The 19,766-nt window shown below is 35.1% G+C and overlaps 1 protein-coding gene across 2 annotated transcripts in view; it reads right to left on the bottom strand.

Moving 5' to 3' along the window:
• Positions 1–19,766, bottom strand: part of LOC126974904 (uncharacterized) — a 225,559-nt gene that overhangs the window by 8,921 nt on the left and 196,872 nt on the right. For both annotated transcript variants that reach the window (XM_050822626.1, XM_050822627.1), the window contains 8 exons: positions 11,122–11,262; positions 8,515–8,692; positions 7,582–7,833; positions 6,321–6,569; positions 5,665–5,924; positions 3,953–4,094; positions 2,828–2,968; positions 1,448–1,605 (listed from right to left, as the gene is read on the bottom strand). In XM_050822626.1, the coding sequence (XP_050678583.1) occupies positions 1,448–1,605; positions 2,828–2,968; positions 3,953–4,094; positions 5,665–5,924; positions 6,321–6,569; positions 7,582–7,833; positions 8,515–8,692; positions 11,122–11,262 (1,521 nt within the window). The remainder of the gene's footprint in view (positions 1–1,447; positions 1,606–2,827; positions 2,969–3,952; positions 4,095–5,664; positions 5,925–6,320; positions 6,570–7,581; positions 7,834–8,514; positions 8,693–11,121; positions 11,263–19,766) is intronic.

Genomic DNA, 19,766 nt, shown 5'->3' with positions numbered 1-19,766 from the left:
CCAATAAAAAATAAACTAGATTATTATAAAAAAGAGATTACATCCTACTAATATTATAGATGTGAAAGTTTATATGTCTGGATGTGTGTTTGAACTTCTTTAGAGCAAACACTACCGTATGGATTTTGATGAAACTTTGCAATAATATAGCTTATACACCAGAATAACACTTAGGCTATTATTTATAAAACTATCGCGTGAATTATACTTTATATGGCAAAACAACGTTTGCCGGGTCAGCTAGTATTAGATATTACTCTAATAAAAAAGCGATTCACTCGATTGTATGAAACATGCAGTCATTGATAGATTGACAGATGACGGCTATCGTGTAAAAAACGGAGATAGCCGAAATCCACTACGTTTATAACAACTGTTCGCTTTCAAAACTAGCCGGATTATACTTCGTCGCCAATCGCCACACTCGTACCGTAATTACTACTTATGTCAAACCACTGCACGTTTCATACATAATTAAATTTCAATTTTCACCTAGGCAGTCCTGCCTCTTTTTACGTAGTATTTAAATCCTTTGGTTACTAAAGGACGGTTCCCAAGTGACGATATCTCATTCTAATTCAATGCCCACAATGAAAGTATTCAGCGCCATCAAAGAAGGTTTCCTTTTTAAAATTACAAAAAATTAAAGTTATGTTACTGAAAAAACAGTGTGAGTACTTATGTACGCACGCAAGAAGTAATTCTTCTTTGGCGTAATAAAAACAAAATCCTTAAAAAAAAATTCCACGTGATATTTTACGTTTGTAGAAAAAACAATATTGTAATAAAAAAGTTATTCAAAACAACCAATAAAAATATTAATAAACAAACAAATTTAGTTAAATAACATGTAATTAAATATACTTAAAGTAGTATTATACAATTTTAGAGAAATTATTTTTTTATTTTAAAACTTGTATATAAAATGAAATTATATATTGAAATCGATTTAAGTCTCGAACATTGGTTGTGGTTCAGTAGACATGAGATACAACAGGCTTGGTAGCTGAAGTATGATACAAATGATTAACGGCCGTTCCCATTATATAATCTGCAGATAGAGATAAATTACTACCTTCTACTGTCAGTAATACTTCAGCTGTCAATAATCTGAAGCTGTCCCAATATACCCGACAAGTCATTCATATCGCCTTATATTGGTAAATTGCAATTTCCATACAAACTTCTATCGTAAGTGGTAAGCTATACGTCCTCCCATTGACAGGCAGCGTGTACGGATAAGGTGAGTTACCGTCGATAAGTTTATTGGGACAGAAAAGTCAACGAGAGTTACAATTTTGATATAGACTGAATATTGGTAACGGCCGCTAGTTAACCAGCTAACGTTAGGGTGTTGAATTTGCGTGTCGGAGTGCGCGTGAATCGTAATAACTTCACTCTCATAATTTTTCCCTAATGCGCCAAAAGATGTACATCTTTAACTAACCCAGCGATAACTAGAGGCATCTCAGTGGCGTCTCGCTCGTCCATCAGAAGCGCCAGCACTCTGTCCCTCTGTAAGAAGATGACCACCTCCGCACTGCCCGAGTACTCGCTCTTCACTCGAATGCTTTCAATCTCCTCAAAATTAGCGATTGATTGCGGCTGTAATATAATTTATACTGTTATTTGCGTTATTATCACACATAAATCTCCATTTAAAAAAAGACTAGTATTTTCTTTGATTAACGCAAGTGTTACACATTTAAATAAAACAATTTTAAAGGATTAAAACGCTTGTAATTGTAACTGTGTTTTTAAAGTACATTTTTGCGTAAAAGTTACATTTTTAGTCCCCCACAAAACGGAATCTGGAAAGGTCTTGAAACGTAATAAAAAAGTAATTTTTACGCAAAAATCGAATGTAAAAACACAGTTACAATTACACACGTTTTAATCCTTTAAAAGTGTTTTATTTAAAAAAAAGATTAGATAAATCCTCTTTGAAGTAAAGTATGGCAATCCATGTTATAATTATAAGTACTTATACTAACACAAAGATATTTTCTACAAATAAAAAGGATAGGTTTTATTGTGGTTTAAATAGCCTTTCGACGAAAAAGGGATGCTGAGGAAGACGTGAGAAAAACTAACATACACCTAGTCTTATAAGAGCTTGAACCAAGGGCGTTTTAAAAAATTGAATCAATATGAAAATAAATACCCATACCAATATATATATCCGGTCCGCATTTGTTGAGTAGGTCATTACAGGGTTCGTACTTCGATAAATTTAGTATCTTAACATGAAGGGATTAAAAGGTAGGGTGCGTAAATTGGCTAACTATAATAGGTTAGAGTTGCCAAAAACCAATAACATATATGGTAAAAGAAAATGGAACTATATATTGCCCAAAATGACTTGCCACATTCTATTAGAGATACCAGAATTACAAAATCATTGATTTTAGGGCTATGTAAGAGACATTTCTAGGGAATGAGTGCCGCTGATTGTGGCCACATACTCTAGGAAATGCCTACACATACACATGCCCACATACTAGAAAAGAAAAGCCTGGATGTCTCATTTTTCATTATTTCTAGTGTTATTGTTTGTTTTTATTTTGTTATGTCTCCTTTGCTATTTAATTCAGTCATGTTATTGTAATTTTTTTCGACTTTAATGGATATTTTTAGAATAATAATTATTTCATATTAAAATATTTTAAGTTTAGAAAAAGTGAACTCGCTATTCCTCACATAAAATCTTAAGTTTCATGAGGATGGCTTAATTTGTTTAGTAGTTTGTATCTTGTATATTTTGAACAATAAATAAATAAAAAAAAAAACTGCTCGTCTATATCTCAGTATTAAAAAGTTTTGTTACCACAGAGTTACTTCTGCCGACAATCTGACTGAGTGCGAAGCGAGGCGACACCAGCAACACTCGCTCGGGTCGGGTACTACTGAAGCACTTCGCGCCGTAGCTCGGCAGTCCGCCCACGATGTCCAAATAATGGAGCTTTGCCTGAAAATCACAACAGATCTAATATATCACCAAGATTAATAATGTTTAGTTATGAGACAGTTAGCTGTGGGGTCCAGATACGCGGAGTTTCTAGAAACTCAAGCGGTGGGAAATCTATATCGGCTAACGGGTCAGCATATCCAACGCGGAATTTTTTTCTACACGTATTTTTTTTTATTTTAAATTTAAGTATTTTTATGTATTAAAAAGCAGTATTTTCTTATAAATAAATTCAAATTTTGTTTGGATTCATTAAACTATTTATCAAATAAAATTAATTTAATACTAAAACCTTCTCCGAAATACGCTGCATTTTATGGTATAAGTATTAATCCGATCGGTTCTGTAATTTTCGCAGTAAAACCGAACAAACAACCGGCTTTCCATTTATTAGTATCTATATTATAGACAGTAATTAAATACTGTTTTAGAAGCAACGTATTCGACTTTGTTGGAACGGCTGAAAGAGGATTTTACTCGCAGAATCAAAATCCCATGTCACACAGATTATTTTATTATTATAATAAAATTTTAAATGCAAAAGTAATGAAGACAGCTCGATACATGAGTGTACAAAGTGGCGGGATGTGGTATCGGAATATGCAACCTCGATACAGAACGAGTTGTATTCAAATTTTAAATTTTTATTTAATATAGAATATTGTATCAGTTACTGAAAGTCAAAAACTACCACCCATTCGAACAAGTGTGCCCAAGACCTGAAACGAACGCGCGCGAGAAACTCAGCGCCATTCTTTTTTTTTCATAAAAATATGGTTACAATGGATTTAGGTTCGGAGCTGCAGTTCACCTTATCGCCAAGCCTGGCTTACTGTTTTCGACTTGCCAATCAAAATGGGTTACAGTCACAATAGATTCGCTAACCTTGTCTATCTTGCAGTACCTCCGTTAGAGATGTTCTTCTTTCTCGCTCGCTATGGTTGTCTAGTATATTGTTAGTCTTTGGTATCATCGCTATCTGACCTGTAGCTGTGTCAGCTGTCTCTGACCGCCCGTCATCTGCGCGTTCAGCTTGAGAAAGTGCGCCACCAGCCGCCGTAGTTCCTTCCGCTTCATGCTCTCCAGCAAGCTGCACGGCACAAACCGCTCCAACCCGAACTCCCTTCTGATACGTGAAAAATATCCCATAACATCGAAGTAAACTTCGCATTAATAGCGACTTCGCAGCAGTACAATGTACCAGCAAATAAGTATCGTTCGCGCCAAGTATTAGAAAAGAACTCTGTCGGTGCAGATGTCAATTGGTAGTGGATATAACTTCCCATAAGAGGCAAAGTACCTTATAATATTATAGAATGTGAGTTTGTTTGTTTGCACCCTTGACTCCATTATTAATGATCATCATCAACATTTCTGGATCTTTATTTGTTGACAAGGGTTATTAGATGATTTAAATACATTTTAGCTCTCCAAGTCGTGCCCGTTATTGAGCATACAAATATTTTACATATAGAAATTATAATCATATCACAATAATTATCACAAAACAAAATTGATTACATCATTAAATAAAGTTGAATTAAATTAATCGCATCATGAAGTTAAACATAAGAGTGACCATATCATTATTAAGAAAAAATATTATGAATGTATTTATTTCAAAGCTTCAAAGTCATTTTCTATTAAAAATTCACTGATCTTATAGTAACATTTATGCGCTAAACATATTTTATGTTCCCTTTTAGGCCAGTTTCTCACATGTTCTGGCAATTTATTATAAATTTGTTGTGCCATGCAGATTATACTTGAGTGTTTTAAAGTGGTGTTTGATTTCTCCAGACATAAGCGATTTTCAAAACGTAAATATCTCGTTTGGCCTTCGGATCTCGTTTTGTAAAGGAGGGGTATTTTTTATCCCGAAAATTTTAACAGCTCCGGAGGGTACATGTAGCGAATCGGTCGGTAGGTCGGGTCCACATATTAACATATTGAGTGACGGCCTAAGAAAGCTTTAAAAGGAAAGGGAACTGTTTCCAAGGTTTTAGGGGTTGCAAGAAACCGTATTTGAAATCATTTTTAAATCCAAGACAGAGGACAAAGTCGCGGATAAATTCAAATACTATAAATAGAGCACAGTCTAAAAGAATTCATAGACAGTGTTGTCATCAAAAAGCTGTCTTCCAGTTAATCAGTACACAAACTGTGATCTATCTCATGTTTCAAAAGAGCATGGGCCACGAAGAACTCGTAGTGGTAGTAGACGCATGCTCATTTCTACTCTTTATTATTTATTTATAAGGTTTGCCGGAAGACGCAGTGTTGGTAGGCCCCCCACAAGATGGACTGACGATCTGGTCAAAATCGCCGGAATACATTGGATGAGGGCAGCGCAGGACCGATCGTCGTGGAAATCTTTGGAGGAGGCCTTTGTCCAGCAGTGGACGTCGTCCGGCTGATGATGATAAGGTTTGTCACGAGGTTTACATCTTAGTTACGACCAAAATTCATATTATTAATAGATATGCAGACCCAATTACAGGCACACAGCTTGCGTTAAAACAATATCGCTCGGTGTGGATACGCATTAAATATTAATAAAAATATGGAAGACTAATATTTATAAAGAAAATGTTGTTTACAAATTACTTCTAAATTTAGTTAAAGAATCAGAAATAATATCTATAATAGTAGCGTGTGAGTTGTTGGGTTGACACAATATTATCATAAAAACTTACTCAACAGCTTTCACAGTGAGCTTGGCGGGCGCCATATTGTGTGCCAACGCGTGCTGGTGTATGTGTAGCGCTGCCAAACGCAACGCCACTTCCGGCTGCAACTCCGGCACGAAGCGATCCTGCGCCACATCGTTGCAACACTGCAGGTACAGATACTCTAGCGCGGCTAGATCCTGCTGCGCTAGTTCTGCAGCTGATGTTGGCATAAATACTATGCGGTAGAGACAGCGCATCTTATGCGAGCCAGGTCGTGCCGCTATCTGGAAAATGATAACAAGAACTGTTGTCATTTGAAATCTGTCTTAGTTACTGAAAGGCAGAACTATTTCACTCTTAATACCAAATTCTAAGGCCGCAGAGATGTTGAAACACCACTGTAGGAAATTCGTTGATAGTTTTTCATTTATTTGTGAAAATCTTTGTGTGGATATATGGTCGCTCATTGACCGACAGTAAATTCACCAAAGATCCCAAAAATAGCCTTTGGGACACTATCTTTAAGTATTTCTGATGCATCATCATAAGTCCGTTCTCTTCAACATCAAATTGATTGTTAATATTGTATAAACAATATTATTAAGGTTGGTTTTTGATATTTTTTGAAATTAATAAAATTATCCTACTAAAAGCAGGATTCGTAATAAATACCTACGCACCCTCGCTAAAGATTCCTTGGGATCCAACAGGGTGAGCTTGTTTCTTCTCATACTCTTCACATGTTCCACCACCAAGCTGAAGTGATCCTCGGCGGAGATACAAAGCTTATCTTTGAGACTGGTAATGACGTCTGCCACGGTCGTTGTCGCGTCATATTTAAATGATTTCGTTTGACCGTTCTCCAGGAACACCTTCAGTACGTTTGCCATTGGAGGAAGGCAGAGATCACCCAGAGAGAATGCAGAAGGCTGAAACAAGAGTTTTATTTATATGTTGTTTGATAAAATTAATCGGCGGAATTTATATGCGGAAATCCATAATTATACAAATGATTTGAGTTTTCTTTAGTGTTAATTCCGCCAGTATTTGTCTTTAAACAATTCGACACGTGTTTCGACTCTCTCGAGTCTAGAGTCTCGTGCCAGATTTTGGCGAGACAACACGTCCTGAGGATGCCTCGTGTAGAGGCGAAACACGTGTCGAATTGTTTAAAGACAAATACTGGCGGAATTAACACTAAAGAAATCTCAAATCATTTGTATAATTTTGTTTGATTCTATTTTCGACCCACTTCAAAAAGAAGGAAGGATACAAGCAAGGTCATTTTGCGAGCAGTGTCGGTCAGTTACTCCAAGTAGGTCTCAGAAGATTAGTAAAGGTTAATGCCCGTTGGTAAACCTCTCCTACGCATTCCAGGATTACATGAGTGACCGTCTCATCTTCGGTCAAACATGTGGTAAGGCCTGACCGTTACACAGATGAAAAGGTGCTTATTTAGAAGTGTGTCATCCGCTGAGGGACCTACCATAACAAGGATATCATGTTTGTATAAGCTGACGAACCGACGCATCAATTTAGGCTATCTTTCGCTTGCGCTTCTTTCAACTATCTGCAACTTGTGAGGTATTTGGTAAGAGAACGTATCCATGAACCCATTTGGCTGCAGAGCAGTGAGCAAGAGTGACATTGGGCTAGCCAATAGAGTCACTGAGCCCTGCCGTGTAAGTTCATCCACGTCATCATTACCCAATGAACCACAGGGTCCATTGTAGAGTCATCCCGTTGTCAGAGGCATCTCGTTCCAGAAAAAGACTAGTAGATTATGTATCTGGAGAAGGGGGTTGTTAGCTGCGTTATAGTTAAGTTATTATTATAATTATTTGTTTATATTTATTTTAATTAATTAAATAATGGTTTTATAAATGATACAAACGCTATCAAACAAGAAAGTCTTAAGTTAACTGTCCATATGATACTTACAGGGTACATAGGGGCTCCATTGAGCTGAACGGAGTCTGCAAACCTAACCCTGGTGGGTCTGGCTCGCAACCTGGCCCTCTTGGCTGCGGAGAGGAACGCCGACCTCCTAGCAGGGTTGCCACTCCTCGCCGGCTGGCAGACTCGCAGCGTAACTCTGTCGGAGCAGGATCGAACTGCTGAGATGACTTGCTCGCGGGCTGCTAAGCTCACATCTTCACCATTCACGAACAGGATCTGATCACCCGGCTCCAACTGAAACATGAGCCAAACCGAATTTTGTTCAACAATTCAACAAACATCGTGAGTGTTTTTCTGGTACAGAAAATGTGTACAAGTACTCTATGCAACTTGGTTCCTCTAGAATCATGTAGACCTTAACAAAGAGTTTACAAAAGGTACCGTAAAATCACGGTGAACTTTTTAAAGCAGCACAATTTTAATAGTACTTTGGTGTATATTAGGATTATAAGATCCACACAGTGGTGTGGTTATTTGGGAGTGGAACTACAACCTTATGTTTATTATGATATATTAATAATCTTAATATATATAAATTACGTGACACGTTGTTTGTCCGCGATGGATTCCTAAACTAAAGAACAGATTTTAATGGGGATTAATTCATGGAGTGCAGTTTAGTCCAACTTGGGAGATAGGATAGTTTTTATTTGATGATTTGGGACCCATAATTATTTTTGTTTTTAATATTTTTCTATGAGAGAATTTAGTGGCGCACGGTTTGACAGTTCCGCTGTGAAACTATTTCACTTTAACAACAGGGTGCATTTTTTACGAAATAATTCTTGATGTTATGAAATAATATTGGCAAAGTCCTATAAAACAGTGTTTTTTTAATAATCTACAGAACAACGTCTGTCAGATCAGCTAGTATTGTATAAATTACTACTTAAATATAAATTACTGTTTACCCACCTTGCCGACACTCGGGGAGTTGTCCGTCACGAACCTGACCAGCACGGGTCGCTCGGAGCCGGCCACGAACCCAAACCCAAGGTCTGGGTCTCTCTCGAGCACCACATCTCTGGGAGCCGGTGGCGTCTCGTTCGAGGTACTCTCTGGCGCCACGTAGGTCGTTGTCTTGTTGATGTGACTGGAATTTGGTCATTACACGTAAGGTTAGTACCTTAGTATATACATTATTAGAATAATTACTATTTATACTAATAATTATGATGATGGTGATGAAGATGATGATGATGATACTAATGTTATAAATTAGTATTGTTTGTTTTTTTTTAATGCGCTTACGTCTGTATTAATCAGTCGAAAAAATAAAGGGAATGCTTTAGGAAATAACACTCCAAGCTGGAGATAGGGTGAATAAATATAATATTACATAAATAAATAAAACTTCCTCGAACGGAACGCGAGAGGTCGTGGGTTCGAGTCCCGCATCGTTCATAAATTTTGTTTTCAAATTTGATTTGTGTAATTAATCCCAGAAGTGAGAGTTAATAATATAATATTTGTGCATATACCGTGTGTGCTACAAAGTTCCTCATACATAAAAAAGTCTTTTTAGAGAAAGTAGAAATCAAATTTCTTTTAGAAGATCTAAAAAAAAAGGTTTCAAATTCAAATTCAAATATTTTTATTCAAAATAGGATTTAAAATCACTTATCGAACGTCAAAAACTACCACCCAGTCAAAAGAGACTGCCTCAGACCTGAGAAGAATGGGCGCAAGAAACTCAGCGGGCTTTCTTTTAATATAAAATATGGATTACAATGTGATATCATACAATAAACATTTATAATTAAAGAGCCTGAGGGTGTTCACTTTATTCCCAGTCCGTGGTGTCATTAAGAAAATCGTTTATGCTATAGTAACCTTTCCCACACAAACGTTTTTTAACAATTCTTTTAAATTTCGTAACACATTTGTTTGTACATTTTCTGGGATCATATTGTAGAAGCATATACATCGCCCAACAAAAGACTTACTAACTCGACCCAACCGAGAGTAGGCATAACAAGTTTTTGTTTGTTCCTCATGTTAACATTATGAATGTCACAGTTTCTAGAAAATTCCTCAATGTGCTTATGAACACACAGAACATTATCAAAAATGTATTGAGAAGCAACAGTCAAAATGTTTATTTCTTTAAATTTTTCTCTTAATGATTCTTTAGGACCTATGTTATAAGTCGCGCGAATAGCCCTCTTCTGCAGCACAAATTCGCTAGACCAAATATACGACAGCTATATATCAGATACGTATAAAAAAACCATCACATTTTTTTTAGAAAATATTTAAAAACTTTGATCAGACCAACATAAATCAGTCCGTGACTCTTTTAAATCTAGGTATATTATAAAGTTAAAAAAAGGTTATATGTTTGTTTACACGCGCTTATCTCTGATATTGAAATTTTTTTATAAAATAAACAGAATCATGGGGCCTGTATGTCCACAATTGGGCTACACCGCTGATTTGAAAATTGATCTTTGTGTAGTTAGGAAAGGTGGAAGAAGTAGCGCTACTAGACTGCTTCAGGCGTGTGCACTACTGTAAGAGTTAGTGATACCAGCGTCAAACCAACACATGGACAATTTTCTACTAAGATATTGTCGCTAAAATATGTATTTGTAGATAAAATATTATCATAAATTGAAATAAATTTTACTTTAATAAATATAAATTATTAATTTAATTCATTGATAAAATTTGATTCAAATCGCGGGCAAGGCCAGTGAATATAGATACGCGCGGCACACACAAGGAGGATAAACGAGCGTTAAGTGATCACCGCCGCCCACATTCTCCTGCAACACCAGAGGAATCAGAGGAGCGTTGCCATCCTTTGCATTGTAAGTGTATAAAAATGAGTTGAAAAGGCAAAAATGGCATTTATTTTCTCAAAATTGATTCCTTTAGAATTCTTTTTGATGTAATTTCTAATATACTAGATACTACTACCGCTTCGGAAACAAATAGCGCTCTGAGAGAGAAGAAACGCCGCAAGAAACTCTTCCAGCATTCTTTTTATGCGCTCTTTTCAATAAAAATATAAAATATTGTACAGTCATTTCTATCGCTATAAAATAATCATAATCTAGTCCCAGGCTGTCCAATCACTTAGAAATTGGAGTAATAGGATTTATGACAGAGCCATGTTTTTATAAAACATTTAAATTTATTTATAGATAATGCCAGAACAGTGGCTGGGACTTTAACTGATTATAAAAGTGTATACATTTTCCCTTAAAGCTGTTATGTATCTTATGAAGCCTACTAGAATTAGTTACAAGCAATCCCTTATTTCTAGTGTTATAATAATGAAAATCACTATTAAGAGCAAAAAGGTGACGATCTTTATGAACATATATTAAATTTTCATAAATGTACTGACAATGAACAGTCATAATATTTATTTCTTTAAAATGTTCTTTGAGAGACTGTCTATAACCAAGCTGATATAAAGCACGAACAGCTCTCTTTTGCAGTTTAGCGTTAATCTCTTAATAGTCAACGACTTGCTATCAATCTTCTTCGTTGGTGACATCTATTGATACTAACTTGATGTAATAAGACTTCTCCTTGCTGTCCAGCGCCTGTTCCCATCCGTACGGAAGAATAGCATCTTCTTGACTAGCACTGTCATCTCTAGTTGGCCAGTTCTCCACCGGAGGCAGCCAGCTAGCAGTTCTTGTGATGTGGCTGGAATAAGAAGGTATTGTTGCAATTAAAGATTATCAGCCATTGTATTGAGAACAGAGAAGCTATGAAGCTATTAATTTCATTTATGGATCAATATTAACGCAAGATATAAGTTTTTGACCTTCTGGAGATCAGCATAAACCCCTTACACAAAGATCTACGAGGTTATCTTTAATCCTACTATCAACAAAATGATGAAATTTAAAAACCTACATGAGAAAAAACAAACAAATCAACAAATGTAGAAAACAAAATAATATGAACATTGATATGAAAGGTTTGGACAAATGGAGCAAAAGACTCACAGTCTGGCAGACACTGATGGGAAAAGAAACAGAATAGGATGAGAATAACAATTTTAAGGATGGAGTGATGTAATAGATGCTGTAGGCGGGAAGCTTTGGCCAAGGAAGTCAAGAAATAAAGGTGCAAAAGATAAAGCTGGTGTAGTAAAAATATAAATAACTTTACCCAACTAATTGATAGTAAATAATCTGATTAAAAAAACAATAAATTTGATTATCAAACAAGGATTTACTCTAAGAAAGAAAGAAATACATGTATTTCACAAAACACTCACAGGTTACACTTAATATAAAAAGATAAAAGTACAAAACAAACCAAAAAAAGAACTGATTAAAGTAGTAATTGATTTAATATTGGAGAGTTCCTGTGCAGTGCAGGATATGGGTCACCGACTCAGGATTATCTGTAACACGGCCGTGGCTATGAAACAGCACTGATTTACAGCGGTGCCCGTTTAACTCTAGAGATGCAGTGCCTTCTACATATAAAAAATAATTCCTAATAATAATATAAACATAAATCTCAATAAAAAAGTCGATAATGATATATTTAGATGTTTTAAAATAAAAAGTAGCATTGAGGCGCGGTCATACCTCAATATCCACAAAACTTGGTTTCTTAAAAAGTCGATTACAACATAAAGCAATGAAAATAATCTGACACAAAAACTACAGTACAAAAGAAGGACTTGCAGAAAAATTTGAACCGAATAGAATATTTATATATAATTTAAGATATCCAATAAAAATTTGGTTACTTCCCAAAAATAGACAGAGTTAAAAATCTCTGAATTTTCAGCGACAACAACATTCTTCTTTTTAAAGAATTTAATAGAACTAGTATTTTTCTAAAACTTAAACCGAACAATTATTCAATTAAATATGTATATTTTGAATAAACAAAAGAAAACCGGTAAAATAAATGCTCATTTGCAGCTTAGCCACATGATCAACACAAATATTGTACTATTTGGTTGTAGTTTACAACCCTAGTCAGTCCGCACCTTAAAATAAACATATAGCAACAAGCATGTCTTTAATGCTGTAGGTCTACTCGCAAAATCGATAACGATATATTTGGAACGATACGATAATAACACGAATATATCGCACCTACCCTACTCTAACAAATGTTCGTATTCCATATCGTTTATCGTAACAACATCGTAACCATAGACTAATATTTTAATTTTTTTACGATGTTAGAGTGAATGAATTATGCGCAAACTATGTATAATCTGTGCTATGTCGCTGCTAAGTGTCAAAAGTCAAAACATAGCTTAGGCGCTTAGAGTACTAATGCCACGATATATCGAATATCGATTTTAGGAGTAGGCCCCCTGGACTACGCCTATATTTTCACCACCAATGCAACCAAGTCCATCAATTCTAGTCTAATTAATGTCTATCAATCCTAATTATTGTAGAATATAACGCTTCAAAATCATACACGTCGTGCGATATTTAAATGGCGCTCGACATACTGTGAGCTTTTGATATTAATTAGAGATGCGCTCGAATTATCGTTTAGTGCTCAGCTGTAGTTCAACTCTCGGCGTGTTCCGCTAATATAATATTATGCCGACATGTTCGATTAAGTGATTCAGCTTTAAATTTGATCAAGAGTTTGTGTTCGTGTTGATTGATCTACTCGTACCATCCTCGTACCAAGACACTCAATCAATTACAATCAATAATTTTATGTGTGTATATGGGTGCATGTTCGCCATGTCTCGCTATATGTGTGCTCCTGGTTATGAACATAAAACACTTTTGCTATTAATTAAACTCTTAACTTCGCACTAAGATGATTTCTTGTAAGCTGTTAAGTAGGTAATTAGTTTTAATTTTATTACCTCTTACCTTATCTTATATATTTAAAAGAGGAATTGTTGAGTTCCTTATAAATTAATAATTAAACCTACTTACTTCACAACCCAATTTGCCCGTGTTAAATAATAAATATAGACCGCAAAGCTTTTCATCTGTTACATAAAATTAGCCTCAATAAGAGCGAAATTAAACCATTGCATCTCTTTCTTTAATAAAACATTTAAATTTATTTATAGATAATACCTGAACAGTGGCAAACGTGAAGCCTACTAGAATTAGTTACAAGCAATCCTTATTTCTAGTGTTATAATAATGAAAATCACTATTTAAGAGCAATAAGTTGACGATTTTTGTGAGCGTATATTTATTTCTTTAAATTTTTCTTTGAGAGACTATTAATATACAAATTTAAAAAAATCAATTCATCCTCCCGCAGATGGACCGATAACACCAAAATGTTATGAAGATAATGTTGTTCAATGGTCAAGTGCCAAAAGCAGGTAATGGATTAAAATATTTTTAACATTGAAATCAGCGGTAAGCCCAGCTGGATATACAACAGTTTTATTAAATTTACTCAAACAAAACAAATCTAATAACTATATTTACAATGCTATTAAATTAAAACTATCATTAAGGGGGAAGTATACCAAGAATACTAGCAGTATTTTGGATAGCTAGCCTGATCTGTTGACCGAAATAGCTGAATATTATATTTACCACGTAGATAAACCAAAGGACGACTCTCATTAACCTAAATTGATTAAATTTGAGTAAATGCCCTTTTTAGTAGATCGTCCACAAGAGGGATAGCAGAACGTAGCAAGATATTTTAGTGTAACGACAAAACAAATTTGATGTTTGATAGAGACTTTTTCAATAATTTTTACCTGACGCAAGAAAACGTTCGAAACTTCGTTGCCAATCTGACAAATTGGGAGACTTCTTTGCACAGAATACCGGCCATATAGCATTGATGTGTTGGAAGGGCGCTGTAACTAGCGATATTACAGAGCTAATGAGACCTATAAACTCTCGAATTTTTCGCCAAGTCGAGCAAAAACAAGCGGACGTCTGTACCATCCTTTTCTTGAAGCATCAGGCCACTTTCGACCTGTATAACTTTGTTGTGGATAAAATTATTTGCTTTGTTAGTTTGGCTAAGTTAATCTATTTATTTAAAACATAAAATATTTTCAATATTGATATGGTGACCATATAGGATGTTGTTAGGTTAGCTAATTATGTAGTAACTTAAGACAGGACTCTTAAGTAGCGATTAAATAATTTGACAAACTTAGTATAACATGGATCTCACTACTTTTTATGGTAGTAGAACTGAGTTGCGAGACTTGGTCGTCAACTACAATCAGTTAACGGCTTGCTCTTCTCCAGTTTTTTCATAAAAAAATGAATATTAACCCCATTAAAATACCTACGTTGATATAAAAGCGTCATGGAAATTGTGTCCGATATTTTACGACAACGACAAACCGAACAACGTCAAAGATCGTAATAATAATCTTCGCGTAAGCCCCATAATTTATTAGATTTGTTTCATTAAGGTCCGATTTCACTAAAGTAGAATAAGTCTTATTCCAAGGATAAAGCTTGTATCTACCCTCAGATAAAAATGTTTTCATTTCACCAACTACTTATCCTAAGAATAACAAAGTTATACGAGAGTTTCTGCTATACTAACAACCTTGAAGAGATTATTCCTTATTTCTCAGATAAAATCAAAACGGCGTCAAATTTTTATGTCAGCTGAGCCGTGAGCGCACACTGAGCAACCATTGATTGTGCGTAATGAATTGTAATCCAGAGGAAATATTAATATAAATGCACTGCATTTGTACTGAGTACTAATATTTATTTGATATTTTATCAGACAATCTTTCGTCATTTAAACCGAATTTATTTCATTTTCATATTGACAAAACAAAAAAAAATTTATAGGCAAAAAGTATATTTTATTCAAATAATTAATAAATACTGATAAGTTTAAGTCTCTTATATATAGTTGAAAATGTTACATGTTTTCATTATTATAAAATGATGAAACGGGGGATACTACTTACACAATTTTTTATCCCTTAAATAATCATATATGGCCACAAATACTTATATAGTATCGTTTTTACACTTTTTCACAACGCACGACGGCATTTTTAAAATATTTTATTGAGACGCAAACTGATCTGTCACAGACGATCATAATTCTCATAATGGCCGCCTATCGGCCTGTAGTAGTGTAAGTGTGTGCGTGGGGCTATATTGTATATATTGGCTATAGTTATATATTTACACGTTAATCGGCTTGTTTTGGGGCTACATAACAATGTAAGGTGACACCTAGTCCTTATTTTTTTACTAGTCCGTGGAGTATAATAACTTGCCACCTAACAAGACAGTACACCTAAAACTTGAAACAAATAGCCAACTTAATGAGACTACAACATAAAGTGAGTCCGCTCCGTCTACTTCTAAATTTTAAACCTAGTTTTTGGATGTTAAACCTTTGTCTGTGAGTCAGGGCTTCATATGAACACCCGAGCGAAGTATTCGCTAATGAAACTTTATGTCGTAATTAAATGCAATGTTTATACGCCGTGAATTAGCTACAACGCTGTTCATAATTGCACTGTCAAAGGTGATGATAATTATATTAAGGGTGGTGGGCTGCCGATAAGACAACAAGCTATTGATATCTTCTCTAATCATCTCCAAAGCTTCAAAAGAAAAACATAGTACTTATAGCGAAGAATAAGCAGAAAACACGCAAACATGGTGTTTTTAGACAAGTTTTGTGGTGAAAGTATAGCATTTCGAGCTATGAACACTACTTAATTCTGTTACACATATCCTTAAGTCTTATTTGTAGGTTGTTAATGCTTGCTGTTGTTATAGTTAACACTGCCGAGCCTTTTTGAACTACCACTTTTCTTTGAAGTTAAACAAGTTTTTTGGCATGGCGTGACGCATTTTTTTGGTACTTCTCTCAGAAAAGTTATTCTTGTAGCTTGTACTTTTTTGTGTAGGTTCATTTATTCAGATTAGTAGTGAATAACAAGGATTGTGAGCATATAAACTGTTTTCCACCCAAGAATTTTGAAAATATTGGCTTTGTTACATAGATGGCGGGCCGCCAGCCGTGAACTCATATCGCTCAAGGTCGCTGGCATTTAGTGTCGCCTTAAGTCCTCACTCGAAAGCTAATAAGTGTAAATATGTCTTATGTTGCAGTTTGGTCACTTATGTATTAACAATGATTTATTTGATTTTTTCCTAGGTCGAATATGATTTGTTTCTCACAGCTTTAAGTAATTTAAAATTTTGAAATACTAATATTATTTTTTTTACATTTATATTGTTTATTGTATGAGAAATTTGTTGTTGATGTTATGTCCTAAATTTTTTCTTTTGTCTCTTTCAATATTGTTTTTCTTACTTATTTTTTTTTAATATTAATTTGCTAAAACGTATGTAATGCTCTGTTCATGTCCGTTTTGTTACTTGATCTCGATTTGCACCTATAATTGGGGTGTCACCTAAATAGTTATATCTGTGTTAGTTATTAAGGAATTGGAGCAATAATTAAATAAATTTAATTTCATAAAACGATTTAATTAGATATGTTACAGTATTACATTAGAACACAAGAAAAACTAAACAAATAGTTATTTACACATTTGCGCCACGATGGCTAAATGGATCTACAGGCCAATGATCGAAGAACCTATTTTTTTAATTAATATGTTAGAAGATTGCTAAAGGAAAAGCAATCATGATATCATGATATGATGATGATTATGATAATTGGTTTGGGCCGTCCAGAGGAAGTTACCGACTTGTGGATCATAAAATTCAATATATTTATTGCCTATAATGTCTGCCTGTGTTCTGTTGTCAGCCATGAAAGCGAAGCTTAAAAAATCTCATACTAAAGCTTCAACACTTATTACCGAAATCGTGCAATTCAAAGGTAAGTGTGGTGTTTCATGCGTTTTGCTCGTGCACGGGCGCTACATGTTGGATGATCCTGTCATGTTAAAATTTTTGACAAATCTGGGCGTTAAATGCTTCTTAGTCTATTGTATTTTGCAAATTGAGAATTCCTGCAATTTAATACGTAAAGGTCAACATAAATTAGATGAAATTGAAATATATGGGATAACAAAGCTATTTATGCAGTTGGTTTATCTAGAAAACTGGACCAAAATTGCAAAATATGTTATTAGTTTTTCCTAGGTTTAAACATTAAACGCTAATTATATTCAAAATTTCAAGCTTCTATGTCTGCTTGAAGTGCCTTAAACTTTTGATGATGGGTCAGTCAGTCACTCAGTGAGTGACAAAACTAAGAAACGTTGACTAGTTATAATACTTATACTACTGCTTCAGATTGAATCAAATTTGAAATATACCGTGTTTATACAATACCTGCTTGGTTACAGAAAATATAATAGTTATAGGGCTCAAGATGGCCTGAACTGCTTCGAGAAAGGGATGGTACGGCCGTGCCACTTATTTTTGTTCGACAGATAATGACTAAAAAGTAATAGTTGACTTTATATCATTTAGCAATAGGTAGAACCGGTGTTTCTCACCAGGGTACCCCCGGTTAGATCCTCACCCGCCACGTATGAACGTACTTTCAGTTTTCAATCTCATAAATAGGTTTCTTTGACGCCTCGGACGGTAAAGCTTTTGCGATTCTTGTGCTATACACCGTACAAGAGAATATACAGATACACCGTGGTGATGACATACCATCAGGTGACCTGTATGTACTTATGCTCGTTGGTCGTCCTCCTCCAAAAAAAAAGATATAAAAGAAGAAGCTTTGTACCAAGCTAGGATTGAACCAACAACCCGTTGCTGGACAGCCTCTTTCCGGGACGATGCAACATGGGTTCTTTTTAAAAAAGTGGTGTTGCAAGAATATGTGATCACAAAACACCGGGTGATCCTTACGCTCGTTTGTCTTCCTTTTCAATAAAAAAAGCCTCGGATCATATTGGTTCTCAGGGACGGATGATGTTGCTTTACATCAGGTCGTTCCCTTACCTCCTCAAATAATAAATCAATAACGATGAAAACCTATCCCTAGTTGCCTTTATCAAGCGTATTTGAATCATGTAAATCCCTTTTCAATTACATTAAAGTATTCCTACATTACCGACAATTTCGTGGGTCGACTTGCAACCCTTTCAGAGATCCCTATTCGGATCAAATTGGACTTTAAGCACGGGGGATTTAGAACACAAAATGGATGTGACAACAAGCGAAAATATTGTAAGGATAATATGTGAAACAATATGGCGAGATAAAGAGGGTGTTACAGTTGAATCGTTTAACACAATTTGGATGTAATGGCATATAATAGTGCAAGTTATTATACTAACGATCTCATAGACAATGAATAGGGTTCATTATTTATTATTTATGAGGGGCAAACTGGCAAGAGAGTTATATTATGGATAGAGACAAACCAACTTACTTTCAATGGATTCAAGGACATGTATGTATTGAAGGCAATGAATGCGCTGACGAACATGTAAAATTCATGCCAAAAGCACTCAATTTCATGATAAACGCTTTTGTGGTGTCCCAAGGAGCTTTGTTAAATCAACCCTTGATACATAATGTTTAAAAGAGTGTAGTAAACACTGGAGAAAGACTATGGGTTTGACTCATATCAAAACCCTAATCCAAGCCTTTAACAAAAATTCTGCGCATAAGACAGTAGGGCTAAGTAGGGAAAATTTACGCATTCCAACCAGGCCACTAACGGCGCACTGCAGATTAAACAAAAACCTCTCAATCCTAGGCCTCTGAGATTACAGAGCGTATAGATTTTGTAATTGTGCAGTTGAAACCCCGTTACGCATCTTTGGGAAGGCCAATTAGTCAACACTTGAAACACGCCAGCTCACTGCAAAAGATATAATAAGATTCATGAAAAGAACCAATTAAGATTGGGATGCAGTGAGCTATAATTAAAAGTAGTTATCACAATTGAAGAAGAATTGTACTAGCACCCGCAATAGCAGAGTTCGAGAGATGCTTTGCCGGATCTATTGTCTATCCATTTACATATAAGTTTAGTTACTATCGTAGAATCAAATAATATCTACGTTGATGTCCAACTTGTTACATGAAATCCGGCGTGTAGACGGTTTCAATATGTAATTATAAACGTCAATCTATTGAACCGCAGTTGTGGTCGGAAGATCATAGATGATACAAACCCTAGAAGGAGCTTACATGTTACTGGAACATGTGCTAGAGAATATCAGCTTTTAAATAGTTAAATTTATTGCGTATTGCGAAAAGTTTAGATCGTCTTTTATGAATATAATG

Source organism: Leptidea sinapis, chromosome 34 (genome assembly GCF_905404315.1).
Source record: "Leptidea sinapis chromosome 34, ilLepSina1.1, whole genome shotgun sequence".
In the NCBI taxonomy this organism is placed as follows: domain Eukaryota; kingdom Metazoa; phylum Arthropoda; class Insecta; order Lepidoptera; family Pieridae; genus Leptidea; species Leptidea sinapis.
Note: the sequence above shows the minus strand (reverse complement) of the source record. Positions and strands in the feature narration are given on the sequence as shown.